Below are 25414 nucleotides of genomic sequence, written 5' to 3'. Positions count from 1 at the left end.
CTTGTAGTAGTAAGAAATATTAATTACGTCACAAAATATTTATCTTTTTCATTTTTTTATAGATATTTAAAATGTATTAGACTTTTGTTTTCATTAAATTATATTTTCTTTCTATTCTTCACTTTTTTATTATTTATTGTGGCACATTTAAAATAAAAATTACCAAATAATATAGGATTCAAACTTTTTTTTTTAAATTCATAGTAAAGTAATATATAAATTATTTCTTCAAACAATTAAAAAAAAATTAAATAATAAGATTATGCATGAAAATTTTAAAATAAATTATCACTCCTATAAAATAAATTATTTATTTTACAATTCAATAAAAAAATTATTGCTTGCATCCATTTTAAAGTTCTCCATAAAAGGTATGTCATTTTTCAGTTTCACTAACTCTAGAATGGGAGTAACATTTGATCATCAAATTATTCAACTAGAAAAATCATGCTAGTTGATTAGGAAATATTTTTATTGATAAAACAAATATTTTATGCAACAAATAATTATATATGCTAGATTTTGGTAATGTTTCATAAATTGAAATAACATATGATAAAATTTTAAAGACCCTAAATGGAGATATCTTTTTGGATGTGAATTTATTAATATGTGAGTAATTTAAGGGTGAAAATGAGACATTGCGAGAGTGATGGAATTGTAGAATAACCAGTTAGTAGCAACAAGATTATATTTTTGTTTATTTTGTATGTTCTTAAACAAATGAATATGGCTTGGCTTAAAGCCTCTAAAATTGGATCAGAATTATGGAGCTTGGTAAAAAAAAAAATGATATAATGAATATGAAATTATGGAGACATGTGCATAATAACCTTGAGTTATATTCTTATATTTAGAAGAAGAACCAAAACTAAGTCCAAGGAATTGATTATCTAAATTATAAAATAACAGTAACTATTTTCTTAAAATCAATTATTTATAATCCTCTTCACATATTAAAAAATGAAACATAAAATTATATGATTTTAATATATATATATATATATGTAAAAATAATTTAAAATTTACTTCTTAAGAAATTATATAGAAGGCATATAAACAATTTTAAAAATTATTAATTTAAAAATGATGAGTTATAGAGCTCTTAATATATTAAGAAATTAAACTTAAAATTAAATGATTTTAATATATATATATTTAAAAGGTTATTTTAAGAAGACTTTAAAACTTATAGTTTCAAATTCAAATACAATTTATTAATTATATTATACATATATATTACCAATTTAAATAACAAATAATTCTTTTGAAATGCCATAATTAAATTAAATGTTTTAAAATAAAACTAAAAAACAAATAAAATTTTTAAAAAGATAACCGAACTATTTTAGCTATTTAAATGACCATAATAATCTGGTCAAACACTTTGCCATCTTTAAAAGGTGATGATATTAATTTAAATATTTTTAATTAAAATACCTATTTCTTAAAATAAAAAAAAGACGGCGCTCCGGCCACTTGAAATGGCGGGAATGGCCAGAGCGGGGCTTCAGCGGAAGCAGAGCTCGAGGAGCTTGGCGCAGTGATGTCTACCTCCGAGCCTGATTACTTTTACCTCCCACTGCGGGATGCCAAGAAGTCGCTAAACATGAGGATAAATCTGATGGCAAAGGTCTCCAAGATCGGGACGGTTCGAAAATCCAGAGGCTCCGGTGCGTTTCTCCACCAACCCCAGCTTTTTCTTTCCATCTATTCTGGGTTTTTGTCAGGGTTTTCGCTGTGGTCTAGGGTCGCAGTTTCAGATGACTAGGTCGAAGCGAGAACTTTTGGATTCATCGGAGTTCGCTCTTCATTGAAAGTTTTCTTCCTTTATTAGGTTAATAGCATTTTATAGCATCTTGTCTTTACCAAAGTAGATGTTCTTAAGTTACAGTATTATAGTTTTTAAATCCTTGCATTGATGCTTATCCCCAGACTAGCTAATTGTGTAAGGGAAACTTGTACAAACATTTTTTTGCCTGTTTGATGAAAAATGAAAAAAAAAAAATTATGTTTCGTTTTTTATTGTTTCATATTTTACCATTCTTAATCAACTAGGATGGTTAAAATTGAATATTTGTTAAGTGTTAAAGTTTCCCCTAATCACCTTCTTCTTTCTCTTCTCTCTTCCCATTCAACACTAATCCTCCAGCGCAAGACTTTAGGAGCTTTTGTTGGTTAGCACACCCACCCTCATAAATATATCACACATAAGCTATAAAATGCAACATTGCTGAGATAAACTCCGGCCCAGAAGAGTTGTGGATGGATTATGTAAAGGACTTCCTATGATTTATTGATTTTTGTCTTTATGGATTAGATAAGCTTCATTTAACCATCAAATATTTATTTTTGACTACTAGAAATTACATGCTGTTGGGATGGCAGCTAGGGCATTGATCGATTAACAATCAAAATTACTCTACAAAAAAAATAACACTGATTTGAGAGATCATGAACAATATATTGAATAAAAACACACACAACAAAGAAATCTAGAGAAATATCACACAAAACTTTAACGTAGAAAAATCCGAGAACGAGAAAAAGTCACGAAGCCACATCACACAAAAAATCTATTATAAAAGGAGAAAATATATATTTCAACACTCAGATTTTTCTTTCTACACCACTACAACTTACAACAATTCTAGACGCTCCTCTTTCGATCACACGAGAGAAATCACCAAAATCTGCACACGAATGTCCCATCGAGAAAATACAACACAAGAGATAGACGTTGCTCCGAATCATGGGATTTAAGTCCTACAATGAAGAAACTGTCTCGGTACAACCATGCTGACAACTGACATAATTATTTCACGCGCTACTCTCTGCACCGGAATGAGCGTAACACTAGGGTATCTACGACCGGTTGCGGCGTAGTTACATTGCATGATATTGTCCTAGCTTGTGTAGCTATGCCGGTATTACATAGGTGCACCTCCTTTTCCCTGTTGCTTGGCTTCTCCTTCAGACTCCACTTCTTAACATCTCCGCCTTGGAAACTGATAATGCCCAACACCTATTCTTTAAATCTGTACCTTCATCTGTATCATCTTCATAGTAACGTACAATAGTACAACTCACCTCTGTTCTCAACCGTCCTAGATTTCACATGAAGCCAAACATAGTTCTAGTTTCTCGATAGTCAGCACATTAGTCAACATATTTGCAGGATTCTGAGCTGTATCTTTTTCAAGAATAACTGTCCGTTTTCTAGGAGAGAGATTATAAAGTGATTCCTCAACTGAATATATTTTATCATGACATAAAAAAAAATGTTCTTAGCAAGGTAAATAACACTCATACTATCATAATGAAGCTTTCTAATGCCCTGCAGTTCGCCCAATTATGTCATAAAGCATTGTAACCAAATCATCTTCTTGCTGGTCTCAATGATACCAAGTTTTTCGACTTTTGTAGTTGAGAATGCAATAATCTTTTGAAGCTTGGAAAGTCAACTCACCGTTTTGTCCTCCAAAGTGAAGATATACTCTATTGTACCTTTTCTATCATCCAAATCTCTTGCCATATATGAATATACAAATCCTTATAAAAAGATCCCCGCACTTCTAAAATAAAATGTTATATTAATTGTTTCCCTCAAATACCTGAGAATCCATTTCACCATCTCCCAATAATGTTTTTTGAGATTACCCATGTACCTACTGACCAGTCTCACTGCATATGCAATATCTATTCTCGTAAAAATCATAACATGCATTAAACTTTCAACTACCGAAGCATACAGAGTTCTGCCCATCTGTGCTTGTTCTGCTTTAGACTTAGACAATTGTTTCTTAGATAGCTTGAAGTGACTACCTAAGTGGGTATAATCTGATTTTGTCTCTCATGTTGAACCCCTATAGAATTTTCTCAAAATATTCTGCCTGAGACAACTTCACCATATTTGCACTTCTACCCATGTTGATTATTTTCCTGATGATCTTTTTGGTTGGATCTAAATCATTCATTTCAAATTTCGTCGATAATTGTTTTTTAAGTTCCTGATTTTCTCAATATCTGCTCCTGCAATCGACATATCATCTGCATACAAAAAGAGTATGATATTACAATTACTAAATTTTTTATGAAGTAATGGTAATCTGCCTGACATTCCATATACCTAGTGTATGACCTGAATCTGTCAAACCTTCTATACGACTATCTTGTGCTTCAAGCCATAAAAACTTTTCTTCAAGCCGTGGACCAGGTCCTCTTTTCTTGGAGTCTCATAACTCCTCGATTGCACCATTTACAGTTTCTCTTCCACATTTCCATGTAAAATGGTTGTCTTTATATTCATCTTCTCCAGATGCAAATTATCCTCTGGTACAAAGCAAAACACAACTCTGATAATTGTCATCTTCATTACAGGAGAAAATAACCCAATGTAGTCTACTCCTTTCTTCTTTTGAAACCTCTTCACAACAAGCCTTATCTCGTAGTGTTTGCTACTATCTGACCCCTCTTTTAACCTGTAGACTCACTTGTTGTGTAGTGCTCTTTTGCTATCCGATAATACTGCCAAATCCTATATTTCATTTGACCTCAAGTACTGCATCTCATCATCCATGGTAATCTTCTACTACTTTAATTCTTCAACTTGAGTGGCCTTCTCATAACACTCTAGTTCACCAGTATCTGTTAGCAACAAATATTTCAAAGAAGGATAATACCTCTTTGCTAACCTTGAGAATCTGTTAGACCTCTTAGCTTCAGTAACAGTTGACTGAGAAACTTCCTATGCTTCATCCGATTGACCACTTCTTTCTTTACCCTCCTGATCACCAGCATTTTCTATCCCAACATATTTAGACTCTTCAAAAGTACCTGACGGGCAACCCTGAGTTATGCTCCTGTCCTTCTACATCTCCATTTCATTGAAAGAAACATCTCTACTCCTGATGAACATCTGATTTTGATATTCCCAAAATTTATACTCATTTTCATTCGAGCCATACACAGTGAAAGTGCAGTTGATAGTTTTTGAATCAATTTTACATTTGGACTCTACATTAACGTGAATATATGCATAGCACTCAAATACTTTTAGACGAGAGAGAGTTATTTCTTTGTCACGCCAGGCTTCTTCAGGTTAGCCTTATTTCAAAAGTACCGATGGACCATGATAAATCAAATAAATAACAGTGTTCACTGCTTTTGCTCAGAACTACCTTGGTAAGCCTATATACAACCTCATACTCCCGACATTCTCTATGATGGTTCTGTTCATGCGTTCAACTACTCTATTATGCTGTGGAATCTTTAGCACGGTGAACTCATGCATGATTCCCTCTATAGCGCAAAAATTTCTAAATTTTTAATTATGATACTCGCCCCCATTATTTGATCAGAGACACTTTAGTTTTGAGCCTGTCTTATTTTCCACATATCCTTACAGTTCCTAAATAAATCAGATTTTTTTCTTTAAGAAGTAAACTCATGCCTTCTTGGTGTGATTGTCAATGAAAGTGACAAAGTAGTGGAAATTTTCAATGAATTGAATTAGAGTAGGATCTTATACGCTAGTGCACACTAATTTAAACTTCTTTGACATCATCATAACCCACCATTGGAGAAATAAATTCTCTTTTGCTTACCATATACACAATCTTCATTGAAGTCTAAATTCACATATTTCAAATCCTGAAGCTTGTTCTTTGAAATTAGAAACTTATGCCTTTCTTGCTCATCCGACTAAACTCGTGGTGTCAAAAACTTGCATAGATTATGGTTTTAGCCACATCAATGGATTCTACTATCTCATAGATTAGGTAAAGTGTGCCTTCAATGTTGTCTCGAGCTATCACCATTGCCCCCTGATCAACTTTCACGAATCACCTATGAAAGTAGTCACGTACCCTGACTTTACCAGCTGACTCATCAATATTAAATTTCTCTTCATATTTGAAACTTGTCTGACTTCACTAAACTCTTAGACTGTTCCATTTAACAACTTGATATCAAATTTATCATTTTCTACTATACTATAAACCTTGTTATCCTCTAAACAAACTTTCTCTAGATCATTTAGGGTGTAATTTTAAACACCTCTTTAGTGGGGCGGGCATGAAAAGCATCACCTGAATTTACTATCCAAGGTTCAATATTGACTAGGGATAAAACTTATGGGTCATCTTCGATTTCCCATGGAGAGACATTTGTAGAGATATTCCCGTCTTAACCTTCACCTCTAGCTTTCTTTGGAGCTCTATAGTCCTTGAAATGACTTTTCTTCCTGCAGTTCCACGTTCTCCTTTGATCTGTCTTTTTCCTGACTTAGACTTTCCTCTTATAGACTTGAATTTGTATCTGTTTGTATTCTTCTCTAGATTCTTTCCCCAATTTTCATCATTCAATGCAGAACATGAAGATTCACTATTCACTGCCTTTCCGCGAACTTGTTCATTCAACACGAAATCCACGATGCCATCGATGTTCACCTTCATATACTTGAAGAGTTATTGTCGTAACTAATCCATCCCGACTGTTCGACAATGAAGATAGAATTAATGGTACTTGAACTCATCATCAAATTTAATTCCCACAATGCACAATTGGCCAGTCACATTATTGAAATTGTTCAAGTGTTCAGTCACCGAACTGCCTCCTGCCATCTTTCATATTGTTTATCAAGAAAATTTTACTTAAAACAGAAGATTTTTCGTGCATCTTTGTCAGGGTCGCAATGAGATCTACTGTAGTTTTTTCTTTCACTATGTTGAACGCAACAAACGAGAACAGTGAAAGACGGATCATATCTAGGGTCGTTTGATCCAACGCTTTCCATTCTTTTAGAGTTATCATTTCAGGCTTCCTTAGTAATTCTTTTTAGTGACAAATACAATTTCTTTTGATAAAATAAATCCTTCAGTTGCATTTTTCAGAACGCAAAGCTTGATCCATTGAACTTCTCTTCTTTGTCCTTCCTTCGTGGGATTTTGCTCCCACTTAAATCAAAAGTATTCAGAAAAGAAACCCCCGTGCTGATACCATTTGTTAGAATGGAAACTAAGGCTTTGATCGATTAACAATCAAAACCACACTGCAGAAAAACAAGACAATAGAAATCACTGAAATCCTCGAGTATTTTCTGCTTCTTACGAAAGCTTGGTGAGAAAATACTGTACAAGAGAAAGACACCGCTCCTAATTGAGGGTTTTAAGTCCTGTAGTGGAGAAACCATCTCTGCATAACCATGCTGACATCCGACATAATTATTCCGCAAGCTCGATTCTGCACGTGGAACGAGTAAAATAGCAACGTAGCTATGCCTTGTTGTGGTGTAGCTATGCTTCCTGGTATGTTCTCACTGGCATAGCCACTCTAGTATGGCATAGGTTTACCCCCTCTTCCCTGCTGTTTGGCGCTCCTGGTTGCTCCTCCAAACCCCACTTCTCAACACATGCAAGCCAGCAAAACGCGATTTTATCCAATCTGGCTTTACATGCTTGGATTGCACCTAGTCTTGGTAGCTACCTTGGTTGCAACTTACATGGCCATGTTTGGATTACACTTAACCTATTTAACCATGCTTCGGTTGAAGGAAACCGAATACCCAATTTGAGTGCAATCAATACAACTATGCTTTGGTTGCACTTAACACATGCACATTGCTTTGTTGGGCATCCTAGAATCACCAAAAATTGCCTCTTTTCTTCCAAGCCAGATTATAGCCACCATTCAAAAAACTACCCAAGTCTCAATTCTTTAGCTTGAATGGAGGGGGAATATGATTCCAGCTCTCGGCTTCTCTTTTGGATCCAAATCCAAGTGGCCTAGAAAGACTTAGGAAAAGCCTAGCCTCTATTTTCTTCCAGGAATCTGAGCTTGAATAATAACTCATCTTATCTTTCACGCCCTTAGAAAAATCATTAAGGAATATAAGTAAATTCTCTGTTTACAGACCTCTTCAATCTACAACTTTTGACCCAAGAAGCTCTGCAACTCTCGGTTTCTCTCCCAAAAACCCTAAGATTTTCTCATATTTTTTTTATTTGTTGCTATTGTATTGCAAGTTATCAAGGTCAATTGGAAAAACAATACCAACAGAAAGAGAGATGACTCAAGAAATTAAATTGTCTTACACATGACTACATGGCAAGAGTTGACTTCAAATATTAAATGGACACATACTTGACCCATAAATAACAACAATCTCCACCTTGGATCAACATCTTAGACCAATTATGTTCTTAATCTCCCAATAAGATCTTAACTAAGAGGCATTCAAATGTTAAAAAAGGTAAAAAATTGCTAGAGCTTGGTTCCATGCACTGCTTTAGTTTACATATGCTAGATTCTTGTTAGTATGAGCCTTCTAAATTTAATTTTGCATTGAACAAGAATACTTTGGATAAATTTTAAGTACTGAAACGATCCTCTAACTATTCGTATGTGGTCAATTTATTATTAGAGTTTTACATTGTCACACCTCAATGGACCCACCTTCAGGGGTTGGCTGAGGTGTGACAGAGGCGGACAATTCGACCAAACTAAGTTTTCGACAACACTCATCTTAATTTGCAGAATCAGGACCCAATGAGTGATGAACCAGTCTAACCAAATCACCGCAAACATACATAATACATTTCATTTCATAATTCATTCACATGCATACTTGAAAACGTGAAAAAGCATAACATCAAAATATTTAAACTATACAAAATTGCTAAACCAAATGTAAATAAAATACGTACCCAAAAGTTGTACATGCTTCCCAAAACTATAAATGCAAATATTGTATAAGTCATACCTGACTACTCGCCTCGGTGCTCCTTTCCCCTTCTATAATACAACAACTTATAATGAACAACAATGAGCTCAATAAAATAATCAAGGCTATAATAAGTTCTTATATATAAAAAAAGAAATAACGTGCATGCTCATATAAAACTATACGTGTTTTAACAGAAGTCACAATATGCTAAAATCGTATAAAACATGAAAAAGAAAGCAGGTGGTATATAAATCAAGATTTTTGTGCAAAACATGTATATTCGTAAAATGAAATTATAAGTATAATCAAAATCATGTTTATAAGTTGTTTATCGTATGTAATCATAACAATGTCACTTCATAGATGATATTTCATAATAATGTCACTTGTAAATGTATGGGTCTCAACTACTTTCATGTCTTGTCATCATGGGTTGTCATCCTATTTCAAAGGCCATATAAACTATGGATAGAGGTTGAACCCCCGAACATAGCAATTATCAATAGCCTTCCCTGATACCAACGGTTCTCTAAATTCTGTCATCGTCTGTTCAAAACGGTTCCAAAATTTTGTCGCCACCCGAACATCAGAGTCAGAAATATCACATCCTTGCATAATGTACTTGCAATCACTTTTGTAATAGTATCTAATTAAAATTTCTTGTGACATATATTAAAACATAATATTTTTAGCAAACATTCATAAGCATTTCATAAATCACATGTATGAGTCATAAGCAATAAATATTTACAGCTTATTATTTCATAGGCATAATCATATGCAACATAACATAGTAGCATCACATGTTTTGTATGAGAAAATAACCAACATTCATACATTTTAAGTTGATATTCATTTACAATATGCAAGAAGTCTAAATATAATAGTCTCGAATACATAGTCATATAAAACCTAAAAAATATTTTTTTTTAAAATCAGCATAAGATTATTTCACTTGACTTGATGGGGCAGCCTTACGATAGGTTGCCACACACTCATCTTGAGTTTGTCGCCTTATGTAAACAACCTGAAAATCGTAGACATAATAGAAATTCATGAAATTCCAGTTCATATCTTGATTTAACCCAAAAGTCATATACCTCAATCGGGCTTCTCGACAAAAATCAGTTCTTCCAAAACCGCCTGATCTTCTCCCCGACTCTTCCTATCACCTCAAAACTTTCTTCCCCTTTGGTGATTTTGTGCTAAAGCACCTACGGAAGCTCGCTAACCACGTTTTACACTTCCGACACAAATTCAATGTCTTTGATGGCTACCAGAAATGAAAATCATACAAATTCGAGGCAAATATTAAAACAAAAGTTTGAGGAAGGAAATGAAAGTCTAGAATAGCATGTACGAGGTTTCGTACCTTTGGATTTCATTCTTGGACTCACAGTCGTGTCCTGTGGTTCTCATAACCAGCGCTCGCATCCCTATTCGTGATTTGACTCGAGCCGGCGATTGCTCGAGGAGGAAAATACGAGAGAGGGATTGGGACACGACACTTACGGAAAACCCCTCCCCATCTAAGCCATACGATCTATTCTACATCAGAAAATTGCGAAGGAAGGTCAGTTAGAAACAGTAAATGTGCAGGAGACATGGATTAAGGATACTTAAGGGTTAATTAAATTAGTTAAATTTATAACTTCAAAATTTTATCTCCCAATCCATTCATAATTATATACAACACATCATATCTAATTGATCGATTTGACGTGAATAATTTTATAAAATTAATTCGGTTGAATTTTAGGAGATGTAAAATTTGGAGTACTTTTAAATTTTATTGAATTTTATGTGGCTCTCAAATTTTGGGCATTACAGCTCTCCGCTCCCTATAAAAAAGTTTATCCTCAAATTTTTTGACTTTACTCAAAGAGCAGGGCATTTATGCCGCATTTCTTCTTCATTTTCCCATGTTGCTTCCTTTTCAGGCACGTGGTTCCACTTTATCTTGACAAAGAAGAATTTGTCTGTTTCATTGCTTCTTAACTTCAAGTTCTTTAATATATGTTAGATTTTTCTGTACTTCAATATATTCATGTGAAATCCTCTATTCTAAGTTTGAAACCCATTTTTTCAGCATTGAAAGATGAAACACATCGTGAATATCTGACATATCCGCAAGTAACACTAATCAATAAGCAATGAGACCGATTCTTTCTATAATTTCAAAAGAACCGATGTACCTCAGACTTAATTTGCTTTCTTAACCAAATGTAGTTGTACGCTTCATTGGCCTGACTTCAAATTCGACTGTTTTGTGCTTAGGGTCATAGTATTTCTACTGTCAATTCCGAGCAGCTTTCAATCAGCCTCTGATTAATTTGATTTTCTATGTGACTTTATCAACTAAATCAGGACCTAACATTTGACGTTCACTCACTTCGATCTAACTCAAAGGAATTAAGTACTTTATGCTATACAGTGCTTCATAAGGAACCATTTTGATACTAGACTGATAGCTATTTTTGTAGGCAAACTCGATTATTAGAATATGATATTCTCAACTGCCTCTAAAGTTAAGAACACAAAACCGTAACATATCTTCCAATACTTGAATTATTCTTTTTGTTTGTCCGCCGGTTTGTGGATGAGATGCTATGCTAAAATGCAACTGCATACCCAAACCTTATTGAATGAATTTTCACAACCTGGATGTAAATCTTCCATCTCTGTGAGAAATGATAATTTTTGGAATATCGTGCTATTTTCAAGTGAATCTGTCTGTTTGATTGGCAAAAAGTGAGTTGACTTGGTTAACCTGTCAATAATGATTCATATATTATCGTGACCCTATCTGGATAAAGAAAATCTCATAACAAAATTCATAGCAATTTCTTCCCATTTCTCTTCAGGTATCAACAATGATTGTAGTAATTCGTTGGATCTCTGATGCTTGGCCTTTACAATCTGACATTAGATACATATTCAATAACATCTTTCTTCAAATCTGGCCACCAAAATATCAATTTCAAATCCTTGTACATTTTTGTGCTGTCTGGATGAATTGTGTAGCCTGAATGATGATCTTCTTGTAAGATTTTTTTGTCTCAAGTCAGAATGACCGGGTACATATAGCTGCAACATATTTTTTATTACATCATCTTCATCAACTGAAATATCAGTCATCTTTCCTGATTGACATTTTATTAAGAGTTTTGAATACTCACTATTACCTTTCTGAGCTGACTTGATTCCATCCATCAAAGTTGGTTTCACTGTCAGTTGATGTAATATCCACTATCTTCTGAGCTTCTAACCTCCAATTGTAAGGCATCAATTTCTTTAATCAACTCTGGCCTTTGAGTGATAATCCAGTTTGCACTACTTGTGGATTTACGGCTCAATGCATTGCCAACTACATTTGCTTGGCTAGGAAAGTAATGTGTAATCCAGATTATAGTCTTTGATCAACTTTAATCATCTTCGCTATCTCAAATTAAGCTCTAATGGTGTGAAAATGTACTTCAAACTCTAATGATCAGTGCAAACTTCACATTTCACGTCGTATAGGTAATGTTGCCAAATCTTGAGAGTAAATACTATAACCACTAACTCCAAGTCATGCGTTGGATAATTCCTCTTATGCGGGTTCAACTGCTTGAATGCATAGGCTATAACCTTTTTATTTTGCATTAAAATTCAACCCAAGCCTCACAACGACACATTATGGAAAATCTGGAATCCCTCTATACTTGATGGAATAGTTAACACTGGAGCAGAATTTAAATGTTTCTTCAACTCTTGAAATCTGTGCTCACATTCTGCAGTATACTCAAATTAAACATTTTTTCTCATCAGCTTGGGTAAAAACATAGCTATCTGTGAAGACCTTTTACGAATCTCCTCTCCAACCAATCCAAGGAAGCTGCATACCTCTGTAACATTCTTTTGAGTTAGCCATTTCACAATTGCTTGCATCTTCTGATGATCGATTGAGATTTCTTGGCTTCTAATAATGTATCCCAAAAATACAATACTTAGCAACCAAAATTCACATTTTGAAAATTTTGCATACATTGGATTCTGCTTAGGGCTGTAAATGAGCCGAGCCTGAGCGAGCTCAAGGTCGGCTAGTGTTTGGCTCGTTTTATATTGGCTCGTGTTCGAAATCAGCTCGTGTTTGAAGTGTTTGGCTCGTTCTATATTGGCTCGTGTTCGAAATCAGCTCGTGTTTGAAATGACTCGTGAACGGTGAGTTCGTGTTCGGCTCGAATAATATTTTCCGGCTCGAGTTCAGCTCGAAATTGGAGGAGATGACTCAGAAGAGGAAGAGAGCTCTAAGTTCTCGGAAGATAACTCGAAAGAGGAAGAGGAAGAGGAAGACAAACAAAAACAACAAACCCTAAGCTCTCACCGTCGAAACCCATTCGCGATTTTGAAAGGAGAAGGAGATGATTCGGAAGAGGAAGAGAGCCGAAACAGAACTTTTGAGAGTAATAAACACAAACGACAAACCCTAAGCTCTCGCGGCCGAACGCCTTTCGTGATTTTGAGAGGAAGGAGAAGACTCGGAAGAGGGAGAGACAGCCGAACCCGAGAACATTCGAGAGGGAGGTCGGGGTTTAGGAGTTAGGGTTTTTTTAGTTTTATGCTTATATATTATATTATATTAATTATATAACTTATATTATATAAATATATAATATTTATATAAGTAATATTTATTAATAATTTGTTATATATTATAATTTATAGGATTTAATTTTTTGTTATATAAAAAGTTATATAATTTTTTTCGAGCCATTTCGAGCCGAACACAAGCAAACAAACTGTAACGAGTGAAAGACTCGTTTATAGTTCGAGCTTAAAAAATTGTTCATGTTCGGCTTGTTAAAGATTAACGAACGAGCCGAACACGAGCTGTTCGTGAACAACGAGCCAAATTGACAGCCCAAATTCTGCCTCAACAGTTTCAATACAATCTTCAGATGCTTAGCATGATTGTCGTCATTTTTTTGAGTATATACAAATATTGTCAATAAAAATAATAACAAACTGATTCACATAAGGCTTGAAAATTTAATTCAAGTTCATAAATACACCAGGAGCATTGAAAAGATATAATTAACAATTCGTAATGATCATATCTAGTCCTAAAAGCTGTCTTAGTTATATCTGCATCCTTGTCTCTGACTTGATGATATCTTGACTTCAAAACGATTTGGAGAATTATAGTAACACCTAACTGATCAAATTGATCATCGATCCTGGGTAAATCATACTTGTTCATGATTGTTACTTTGTTCAACTCTTTATAATCAATACACAACAGTATCGATCCTTTTTTTTTTCTGACATACAAAATTAGAGCACACGAAGGTAAATTGTTTGACCTGATAAAACCCATTTCTATCGGTTCTTGTAATTGACATTTCAATTCTTGCAATTCCTTCGAAGCCATCAATTATGGAGACTTGAAGATTGTAGATGTTTCTAGTTGTACGCCAATATCAAACCCAACTTCTCATTGTGGTGGTAGCTAACAATTCTTCAGGAATTACAACAGAAAATTCAGCAAGAACTGGAATATTTTTCAATTTTTGCACATCTTTATTCAACACTTCTAATTTGGCTAAGAACACCAGTTCACCACTTCGCAAATATCTTCCAACTTTCACTGCACTAAGCATGGGCGATTGTGCATTTCAATCACATGATATAGAATATCTTTTCACCAGACAATTTGAGTTTTACATGCCTTTTCCAACATTCAGATGTAGCAAAATATTTTACTAATTAACTCATTTTCAGTATGACATCAAAAGTCTGAATTGATATTACAATCATCTCTGCTTGTAGCTTTTTGTCATGTATATTAACATGTATGATACATTGTCTATTTACATAAAATCTGCTTCTCGAAGGCATAATAACACAAAACAAAAGTAAAATGCATAATATCAACATGTAAACTAACAACGAATTCATCATAAATAAAGGAATGCGATGCCCTTTACTCAAATAGAACAATGACACATATCTTGAATAAAAAATGTACCTGTAACCACTACTTTAGATTCTTTTACTTCTTGATGTGTAATTGCAAAAACTCGAGCTTTTATTGGATTGTCAGTTATGTGCTCTGAAGTTTCACTCTTTACTTGAGTTGAAGGTTTTTCCAAAAATTGAGATTTGTTGGAATGCTGTCTTCCAAAAATTTTTTGGGCTATCATTGTCCTTGAGTTGTCAGCAGTTTGTTGTCTTTTTTCTTTTCATGTGGATAATTCATTTGAATATGCCTTGTCTGTTCACATTTATAATATTTTCCTTAACCATACAAACACTATCGAAAATGTTTTTTCCCACACTTTTCACAAATTGAATTTTCTACCTCAGTCTGCTTTTGCTTCCCTTTTGATTTAATTTTCTTGCTTTGAAAGTATCCTCCTTTGCCAAAAATCCTTTCTCTTGCTTGTTGTAGTTGCTACTGTTGATTGGAAAGTTTAGCTCATTTTCAATTCTTCTGATCTTTCAACTAACACAAAGAAATCACTTATGTCAAACGGTGCCAATGCCAAACTCAACCGATCTCTAAGGCCGTGTAGAAATCTATGACATTTTTTCTCCTAGGCACGAATATAGTGAGGTGTATATCTGGTAAGAGAAGTGAATTTTACCTCACATTGCCTAACTGTTTTGGACCCTTGAGTCAGATTGAAAAGCTTATCTTGTAGCGCTAATCTGGCTAAAGGCAAAATTAATCAATCTTTGAAGACTTTAACAAATTCATCCCACTGAAAATGTGGAATAGGTGTTAGCTAAAATTTTTATCGATGTTGCGCCTGCTACCATCTTTCTGCCTCGTCTTCTAGCATGAAAGTGGGTAACACCACTCTTCTGTTTTCTTGAAAAATCATACAATTCAGAATTTTTTCGGTCTTCAGTTGCTAATCTTAAAAAATTGTAGGGTCATTGAAACCCTTGAATACGGGTGGCTTGAAAGACTAAAATATCTTCGAGTGTTGATCCACTTCAGCCCCAATTTCAGATCCGAGTCTTTTTCTGTGGAAGATCTTCAAATGACAGCCATTTTGTCAACCACTTGTGATATCAATTGCACATGCCTTGTAACTCAATAGGTCTGAGTTCTTCATTTGTTTAGTTATGACTATCATTGCTGCTTAAATAATTTTTCGATCGCTTTGCACTTGTCCTACGTGACTGTCCCTCAGTACTTTCTGATTCTCCTTCGGTAATATTCATCTGTTGTCACGACTCGGTCTAGGGTTTGGAGTTAACCTAGATGAGAGCGGACAGTGAAAAACATAACTTTGCTATTCTATTTCTACTAATAACAATTCAATATTAAAAAATACATAAAAAAAAGCCACTAAAGAAAACAATAAAATTTAATAAGTCAAAATTTATACTTTCTGTTGTTGTTTTTGTCTTCTATACACAATTGCTCATCTTATATTCATCTCGTTTAAATGTTCAAAATATAATATAATATTAAAACAACATAATGAGTTATTTAAAGATAATCCAAGAGTAATTACATTTCGAAACTACAATCCAAGGAAAAGTATTCAGCATGCATACAAATCTATAAAAACTCTTATAATATGTTGATCTTTCATATTCTTATAAACAATTTGATATATGCTAATGCATGTATTAATGACCTTTTCTAAATGAAAATACTCACTTTTTTGTAAGAATTTATTTTAATTTTACTTTTACTTTATACGTATACATTTATCTATGAGGATCACCATCAACAAATCTAAAAAAACTTATGGCTGATATTGCCTCATCGGCTCTCATAGGCACAACGGTTAGCGATCTACACATCGCAATTATCTATGATGGAAAGACGCTTACCTACCCATGGCCGATACTGTCCTGTCGGCACAACAATTAGCAATGTAAACATCACATCTGTCTGTGGGTAAGCTCTAGTCTGCTCCCCCCTGACTGATATTATCTCGTCAGCACAACGATAGTGATCTATCACAATTATCTTAGGTGATAGAAAAATTCTACGCGCGTGGGTACATTGACATCTCCTGCCTTTTCCATTACATGGTAAAATCCCCCCTGAACAGGCGCATACAAATATTTATATATAAACTATTTCTTTCTTCATAAATATATTATTTTGAAACATCTTTATGCATTCTTCTAACATGTATACTTACTCTTAATCAGCTGTACACTATCATCATGCATCTTTTATATCTTTCATAATTCTATCTCATGTATGTTTACTCTGTTGTGCATCTATTCACTATGCATATCTTTTCTATCATGTCTATCTTACACATCATATCTATCATACATGTACATATCATTTATGCACATCTTTCATATCTACTAATATGAATAATCTAATGTAATATAAATCTTGCTGAACTTCAATATACATGTAATCAACATAAATTTTGCAATAAAGACGATTATTGAAATTTAGAAATGTAATTACTCATCTCGATTGCCATGCTAAAATCTTAATTATCGATAACTAGCTGGAGGCTGCGGTGATTTTTATATTGAGGTTAATAACATATAAAACATAATATTAAATTTTAATATTTAAGCATTTTTATTAATATAATTAATTTTCTTAGCTAAGGATTAATTTACCTGAATTTTAACGGAGTTGACCTACTCTATCTTCTGCACGCTTGACTCATACTCGTCTCATTAGGTAACCAACCTGAAACCCACAATTAACTTCGAATTTAAAGAGATCTTGGCTCATATAGTAATTAAACAAAAAATATAATTGATTTGCTAAAATATTTCTTAAACAGTCTTTTTAACAACCAATCACTCTCTAAAGATGCTAAATCTTCTTCTCTTCTTCTTAACTTTGCTTACTCGCTTTTAACCTTCTTGAATTCGTGATGAAATCCCTCACGAAAACTCGCAAGTCATGTTCAACACTTTCGATGCAAATTTGACACCTACTGGAAATGAACATTGCACGGAAAATGAGGCAAATCTTAAAATGAAAACAAGAGGAAAGAAATAAATGTTTCAAATAACATTAAATGGGGTTTCATACCATAAGATATCATCTCGGAGCACTAAAACGTTGTCTGGGGTTATGCACGGGCTGCTCGGCTCTTCTGTTTGTGACTCAAGAGGCCGCGACTGCACGCGGGTTGCTGTAGTGCTACAGGGTTGCGATCGCAGCTGTCGCTGGTTTTCTGCCAAGCGAAATCGGAAGGGAGGGAGGGTCATGCGAACGAAATTGAGAGGAGGGGGTGGGGGGGAGGGTATCGGGAGGGGAGGATTTCGTGCGACGCAACTAAGAGGGGGAGAGGAAATTGCGAAGCTCTGGAATGGGGATTTCCCATTCAACGCCATCAAGTGAAATATAACTTGTGAGAGAGGTTGGGTAGGAACAGTGATGATGGGATTAGGGAGAGATTTAGGATAATTAAGGTTTTAATTAATTTAATTATAGATATAACTTCAGATGTTTATATCTTTCAATCTATTTATAATTTATATATAGTATTATATATTGGATTGTCTGATTTGAGACGTAGAATTTTATAAAATTGATTCGGTTGGAATCTGAAAAAATATGAAATTTGTGGTTTATTTCCAGTCGCCAAAATTTTTATCAAATTTCTCAAAAATTGATTATTACAATCTCTCATAAAATTTCGTCATCAAAATTCATGAACTTCACATCAACTATGAATATATACATTATAAAGATGAAATAAAAAGTGATTACAAGAAGTTGTTTCTTGCGAAGCGATAACTGAAACATAACAAACTCTATGCATCAACATCAGTGACTATATGTTAATCTATTTCTTGATGAGTTTGGGAATGAACACTTGGGCGAATAGTATGCCTTCATTGCTCACGAGCCACATTATCAGCTTATATTATCTTATGCCGACCACATCTAGAAATAGATCCTTTTTGAAAATTCTTCTCAGCTGGATCCCTTCTTGAATGAACATCTGAAGCGAATCTCTGAATAGCATTATGATAGTTTCTCCTCTGACGTCCAAGCTGTTGGCATAACAGCACTCCTTCATACCAAATAAACATTCACCACGATTTTGCTTTCCACACTTAACATAGGGTTGTGTAGTGCTACTGCCAACCTGTCTGACAACTCTACTAGTGCAGGACTTTATCTTCTTCCCATGAGACCCTCCTTCTCCTGAATGAACTGTTGGTTTCACTTTTTCTAAACTCTTTCTCTTATGCATGTCTCTACGCTTCTGAGTCTGTTGGAAATAATCTCCACCCACCTAGCTCTCTCCAATAGTACTGAATAGTCTTCAATCCTAAATGACACTAGTGGTTGCCTGATTAAGTTTTTAAGTCCAGAAAGAAATTTGTTACATTTCTTCTCTACATGTGGAATGAGTTGTGGTGCATATCTCAATAACATAGTAAACCCGCTTCGTACTGCATAACTGATCGATCTCCTCACACCAACGTATTGTAATCTTTCATCTGCCTTCTAGTTGATAGTGGTACAAACCAATCTCTAAAAATTTTCACAAATTCGTCCTACTATACCAAGTGGTTGGTTCTATCTCTGAACTTCTCCTGCATCTGACATTGCCACCATCTTTCAGCTTCCCCCTTAAAAGCAAGAGTGGCTCGGGTAACTCTCATCACTGGTGGACAAGACATGCCATCTATGATTTTCTCCACTCTCACTAGCCAATTTTCTGCTTCCACTGGCCCTCCTGCTCCAAAAAACAAAGGTGGTCTCATATCTTGAAAGAGCTTCAAATACTTATCCATTGGTGGTTCTCCATTGGTACTAGCTTGAGATTGAGTATTCTTAATCAACTGAGTTATAATCTTCATTATATTAGAGAATGCACTAGCATTGACTGGACATTCTTGGGTACAACAAATTCTATATTTTCACCTCTAACATCTTCCTCCGTTTTGTCCATAATTTTGAAAAAACAACAACCATATAATTTAATTAGACTCAATAAAATTTTTTCTCTTATTTATAACTTAATCTAATTATCTTATTGGCTCTTTCATTAAGATTCATGCTATTTAATCTAAACTTCTTCTTTGATACCATTTTTTGTCACGACCCGACCCATGGCTTGGAGTTAACTAAGGCGAGAACGGACTGTAAGACAGTGAAAAACATATCTTTTTTATTCTATTTCTATTACTAATAATTCAATAAAGAAATACATAAAAGAGTCGCTAAATAAAACAATAAAATTAATTTGTACCTTTTAGGTTGTTTTTATCTTGTATACACATTTGTTTCTCTTCTATGCATTTTGTTCAAATGTTTAAAACCTAAAATAATATTAAAGGAACATAATGAGTTATATAAAGATAACCCAAGAGTAATTACACTTCTAAACTACAGTAATCTTAGGAAAAAAAATTCAATATACATGCAGATTTATAAGAACTCTTATAATATGCTGATTTTTCATATTTTTATAAGTAATCTGATATATGCTAATATATGTATTAATGATTTTTTTAAAATGAAAATACCTCACTCTTCTGCAAGCATTTACTTTAACTTTATTTTTACTTTATACTTTATATGCACATTAGTTTTTTTGAGGATCACCGTCAACAAATCTAACAAACTCTTGACCAATATTGTCCCGTCGGCTCCTGTCGGCACAGTGGATAACGATTTAGACATCACAATTATCTAAGGTTGAAAGACCCTTGCCGATATTATCTCGTCGGCACAATGGTTAGCGATGTAAACATCACAATTGTTTGGGGAGGCAAGGTCTGGTCTACTTGCCTTTGACCGATATTATGCCATCGACACAGTGTGTAGTGATTTAACCATCACAATTGTTTGGGGTGGTAGAAAAACTCAGAGCGCGAGAGTTTATTGGCGTCCCTTGCCTTTACCATTAGAGGGTGAAATCCTTTTTTAAACATGCACATAGAGCATTCATATATAAACTATTTCATTCTTCCTACATACATTATTCTGAAATATCTTTATGCATTCTAATAACATGCATACTTACTCTTACTCTGCTGTACACTATCATCATGCATGTCTTAATCATTCATATTTCTATCTTATGCATATTTGTTCTGTTGTGCATCTATTCATCATGCATATTTTTTCTATCATGCATATCTTACATATCTTTTATAACGCTGTTTGGGGTTTTGCACGGGCCGTTCGACTCTTCTGTTCGAGACTTAGTAGGTCACGACTACATGCGGGTTGCGACAGAGCTTCAGGATTGCAATTGGAGTCCTTGCTAGGCCTTTTTGCCGAGCAAAACTGAGAGGATGGGAGGGTCATGCAAATGAAATCGAGAGGGGGGAGCGGAGTATCGGGAGGGGAGGACTTCGTGCGATGCAAGTGAGGGGGAGAGGAAATTGCCAAGCTCTAGAATGGGGATTTCTACCATTCGACGCCATCGAGTGAAATACAACGCATGGGAGAAATTGGTTAGGAACATTGACGATGAGATTAGGGAGCGATTTAGGATAATTAAGGTTTTTATTAATTTAATTATACTTATAACTTCAAATTTTTATATTTTCTATCTATTCATAATTTATATATAATATTATATATCAAATTGCTCGATTTCACACATAGAATTTTATAAAATCGATTCGATTGAAATATGAACAAATTTGAAATTTGAGATATATTTTCACCGCCAGAATTTTTATCAAATTTCCCAAAAATTGATTATTATATCTGTATTGACAACAATTTTTTATTCACATGCAATTTTATCATATTGTCATTTTGTCGTGCACACATGATATCTTAAGTCCTATAGGTTATCTACCCTACCCTAGTTTTATCAACTTATTGCTCTATATAAATCAATTCATATTTGATTTCATTCTTACATCTTCTAAATCAAACACACTTCCATTATTCTTTTCATCAATGCTCTGATACCACTTTCTATCACACCCAATTGACCTTCCCTTTAAGGTTTGGTTGAGTTGTGACTGATGCGGACAATATGGTCAGACTAAATTCTCACCAACACCGTCCTGACTTATGGAATCAGAACCCAAGAGATGATGAACTAGTCTCACTAAATCATCACAAATGTTATACATTGTACTTCATAATTCATTAATATTTATACTTGGTAATGTGAAAAATCATAACCTCAAAATATGTAAACCATACAGAACTGTTAAATCCAACATATATAAAATATATATCCAAAAGTAGCACAAGCTCCGCAAAACTATAAATGCAAAAGCTTTACAAGTCATACTTGGCCACTCGTGCCCTCACTTGCGTCGCACGAAGTCCTTCCCTCCCGATAAATGCCAAGTATGCATATTTCATTATAAAATAACCACCGCAAAGCTTGATTCAACGTGCAAATTATTATAAAAATAATTCGGTTAAATTTCGGGGTTATATGTAGTGTTGAGTTGATAGTAGATTACTTGCTTTGTTGGCATTGTTATAAATAAGTTTTGGTGGTCTTCTTTATATGAAGGTTTTTTATTAAAATAATATGGGATGTATCCGGTGGTTATTCTATTTGCTGGATATCTTTGGTGAGATTTTCCTTTTCATTTTGTTTTCTTGGTCTTTGCTCTTTTCCAAATTTCTTCTTTTGGCTTATTAGATTTAATTATTTTTCAAGTTTTGTTTTAATATATTCTTTTTTTCTTAAAGTGTTATGAGCTTGGTGGATGCTTCTAATGGTCATTGGAGGGATCCAACCCTATTTGAAAGATTTGGTGGAAGATTAAAATCGATTATTTTATGTATTTTAGCTGGTTATCTTGCATTTTAGTTTTTTTGTTTGTTTTTTTTTCTTTATTTAGTATTGTTGCAATTGTGTGTTTGCTTTCCTGTTTTTGCAATATCATATTTATTTGTTGCGTTTGCTATTTTAATTTCCTTTTAACATCATCAATGTTTTAACTCAATGGGGTAGATTTCTTGAAAAGGGGGACAGCTAATGCAAGGCAACATATGTAATTCGAACGTATTCTTATGCTTGTATTTTTTTTAGAGAATATATTTTTAGGTTGGAGTCGACTTCAAGAAGCATTTATATAAAGCGGACTTGAAGTAGCTTCTTCATAAAGACTCTATATTTAGCCCTTTAATTGGAAAAGATGAAACGTTGTTTCCAAGTCTTGAACCATAAAAGTTGAAAAATCAATTTTCAAGAAGATGAGGCATGTGCATGTAAATTATCACTTTATGTGTCTCATTTTTATCTCTTTAAAGTCTATGTTTTATACCTCTATTAATATCTTTGTGATAGAGTTCTGAGTTGATAAAGATATTCCCGCTCTCACACTTCTCCATCACAAGCATTTAGCATTAAATAATATCCTAATTTCCTTATTTATGAAAATGAAAAACCCGAAATAGTTGCACAAAAATAATATACTCAGAAGGTGGCCACAAAAGCTTTTGGGTAAATTTAAGCCCATCTCATGCATAAGACCAAATTTTTGAATGCCATAGATGCAGATCTTGTAATTTCTTGTAAAAGAAAGTTGAAAGGAGAGAATGTTCCTTAGCTTGATTACAATGGAAGGAGGTGAATCTCACATAAGAAGTGGGTCGGAGAAGGTGAGGAGGAGAGGAGTCGTTGGAAGGTTGCCTAAGAGAAGAGTATTCAATGGTTGACCTTCGAAAGTTAAGAGAAGAGTAGTCAATGGAAGGTCAAAGTAGTCGGAAATGGGGAAGATGGAGGAACTCAGAGCCAATCTATACCAAAGTCACAGAAGGCACTAGTTTCAAGGTCTGTTGAAGTCTACGATTGAATCCATGGAGTTCTCTACATCATTTTTTCCTTTATCTTTACCATGTTGAAGTATTGTTCTAGTTTTAGCCAGATTGGATTTATTCAGCTTTATTTATTTTAAACATGAATTCAAGACCTTCTTAGTTACATGACTTCTAGGAGGCAAGAACAGTTTATTTCTTTTCCTAACCTTACAACTTTTGTTTTAGGGACTTATAAAGGTTCGCTTCTATGTACTTTTTTACTTATTTTTTCTAGTAAAACGAGCCTTAATAATCATTTTTGCAAACAATTAAGTTGATTATCTTACAGATTACGTTCTTGTGCTAAAGCTTGTTGACCGATATGAATCATCTCCTGGCCTTTCTGTGAATCTTTTTGCTGATAAACTGGACAAACTGCCACAAGCAAGGTCTACTGGAGATATAATCTCCCTCCACCATGTAGAGGTAATACATAAGTGAGATAAAAAACTCATGACCTGTGCCCAATGAGTAATTGCTTTATTTTATTACTCCACTGTGCTGAAAGGTATTTGCAGAGGAAGCTAAATATTTGATTTTAAAAACAAAATGATAGGATAAAGGAGAGGTAGCTCCCAACTGCAACGCAATGGCTTTTTTCTTTTCTCTATGCATTTTATACTGCTTTACTCTTGCTAGATTTGATATGTCATGATTTTGATTTGTAAGAGGAACATGTTATTGAAAACGCAATGCTCCATGTGCACCTTTGTAGCTTCATGTCCATGTCAAGACACTTGTAGAGTTACTGCATCCTTATGAGAATGTGGGCCACTTCATTTCATTTCAAAATGCACACACAACAGCACAACATTTCAATAACACAATACAACAACAACAAAACATTACCAAATGATCCCTGAAAATGGCATAATTTCCTTTGGCATGAAGTGCAACTCCAAGGATCCCATTTGTTTTCCATTTCAGGTAGAGTTTTCCTGCACCACGATCATTTTCTTGATGAATTTCTAAAGGATTTTTGTTCTAGGTAACAAGTTGGTTACCCTTCTTGGCTGAAACAGTTGAATTATAGTTCTTAAACTCGTGAAGGTTGCTTCTTTTTTTATTCAGTGTTCTTTATCCTGTACAGTTCAGTGTGCATAAGCTCATACTTGTTTTACAGAACTCTTGTGTTATGCTAACATAGCGCAGCTCTCTCTTTGCTATTGGGAGTATGATGTCTGCATTTTACTAGAATATCCCCATAGCTGTTTTAGAGTGGGCAACCTTACTGATCTTTTCTTTGTCATGGTCATGGACTAAGGCAATTTTTCAGGCCATATGGCTAGACTGCTTTTTCCATGCAAGCCTGAAAGTTTCAATTTTTTTTTTTTGTAGATGAAACTTAATAATGGAGAGTTCTTTTGCACTTTTAATGGAAAATCATCTTCATTTGCCTTATTTGATGGTGAAGCTTCTATGGACTTGTCTCCCTACCAGACTTCCATTAATTATCAAGCTGCAGATAATGACAAAAAGATTTTAATGCAATTGAGGGGAACTTCAGAAAATAAACCTGAACAAGGTAAATTTTTTGTGCAAGGATGCCATGTGATTTCTCCAATAGTTGTCAAATATTTTATTTTCGAGTAAAAGCCCAAAATAGTTCCCCTACTATTAAGAAGTGCCCAATCTAGTCCACGAGTTTTAGAATGCTCCAATTTAGCCCCAGACTATTAAAGATGCTCCAAGTTGATCCAAAATCATATTTTTTGGGTATTTTCATTCTTTATCATTCAAAATTTATGTGGTTTGCATATAAATGTCTTTTTTATTTGTTGTTAAAAAATTATATTTTTATTTTTGCATTAATAATTCTCTTCACAACTGTTATCACTTTTTTTCAAATTAAATTTTTTATTGGATCACCGTTTGAATACACAACCTTTTGTTAACACACACACACACACACACACACACACACATATATATCTATATATATATATATA

The 25414-nt window shown here is 34.1% G+C and overlaps 1 protein-coding gene across 3 annotated transcripts in view; it reads left to right on the top strand.

Annotated features, from left to right (window-relative positions):
- The first annotated feature begins 1478 nt into the window (after positions 1 to 1478).
- Positions 1479 to 25414, top strand: part of LOC110033842 (protection of telomeres protein 1a-like) — a 125101-nt gene continuing 101165 nt past the window's right edge. For 2 of the 3 annotated variants that reach the window (XM_020737963.1, XM_020737961.1), the window contains exons 1-3: positions 1479 to 1673; positions 23755 to 23891; positions 24804 to 24990. In XM_020737963.1, the coding sequence (XP_020593622.1) occupies positions 1547 to 1673; positions 23755 to 23891; positions 24804 to 24990 (451 nt within the window). In that variant the 5' untranslated portion in view covers positions 1479 to 1546. The remainder of the gene's footprint in view (positions 1674 to 23754; positions 23892 to 24803; positions 24991 to 25414) is intronic. The other variant, XM_020737962.1, reaches the window with a different exon arrangement.

Source organism: Phalaenopsis equestris, unplaced genomic scaffold, assembly GCF_001263595.1.
Source record: "Phalaenopsis equestris unplaced genomic scaffold, ASM126359v1 Scaffold001305, whole genome shotgun sequence".
NCBI lineage: Eukaryota > Viridiplantae > Streptophyta > Magnoliopsida > Asparagales > Orchidaceae > Phalaenopsis > Phalaenopsis equestris.
Note: the sequence above shows the minus strand (reverse complement) of the source record. Positions and strands in the feature narration are given on the sequence as shown.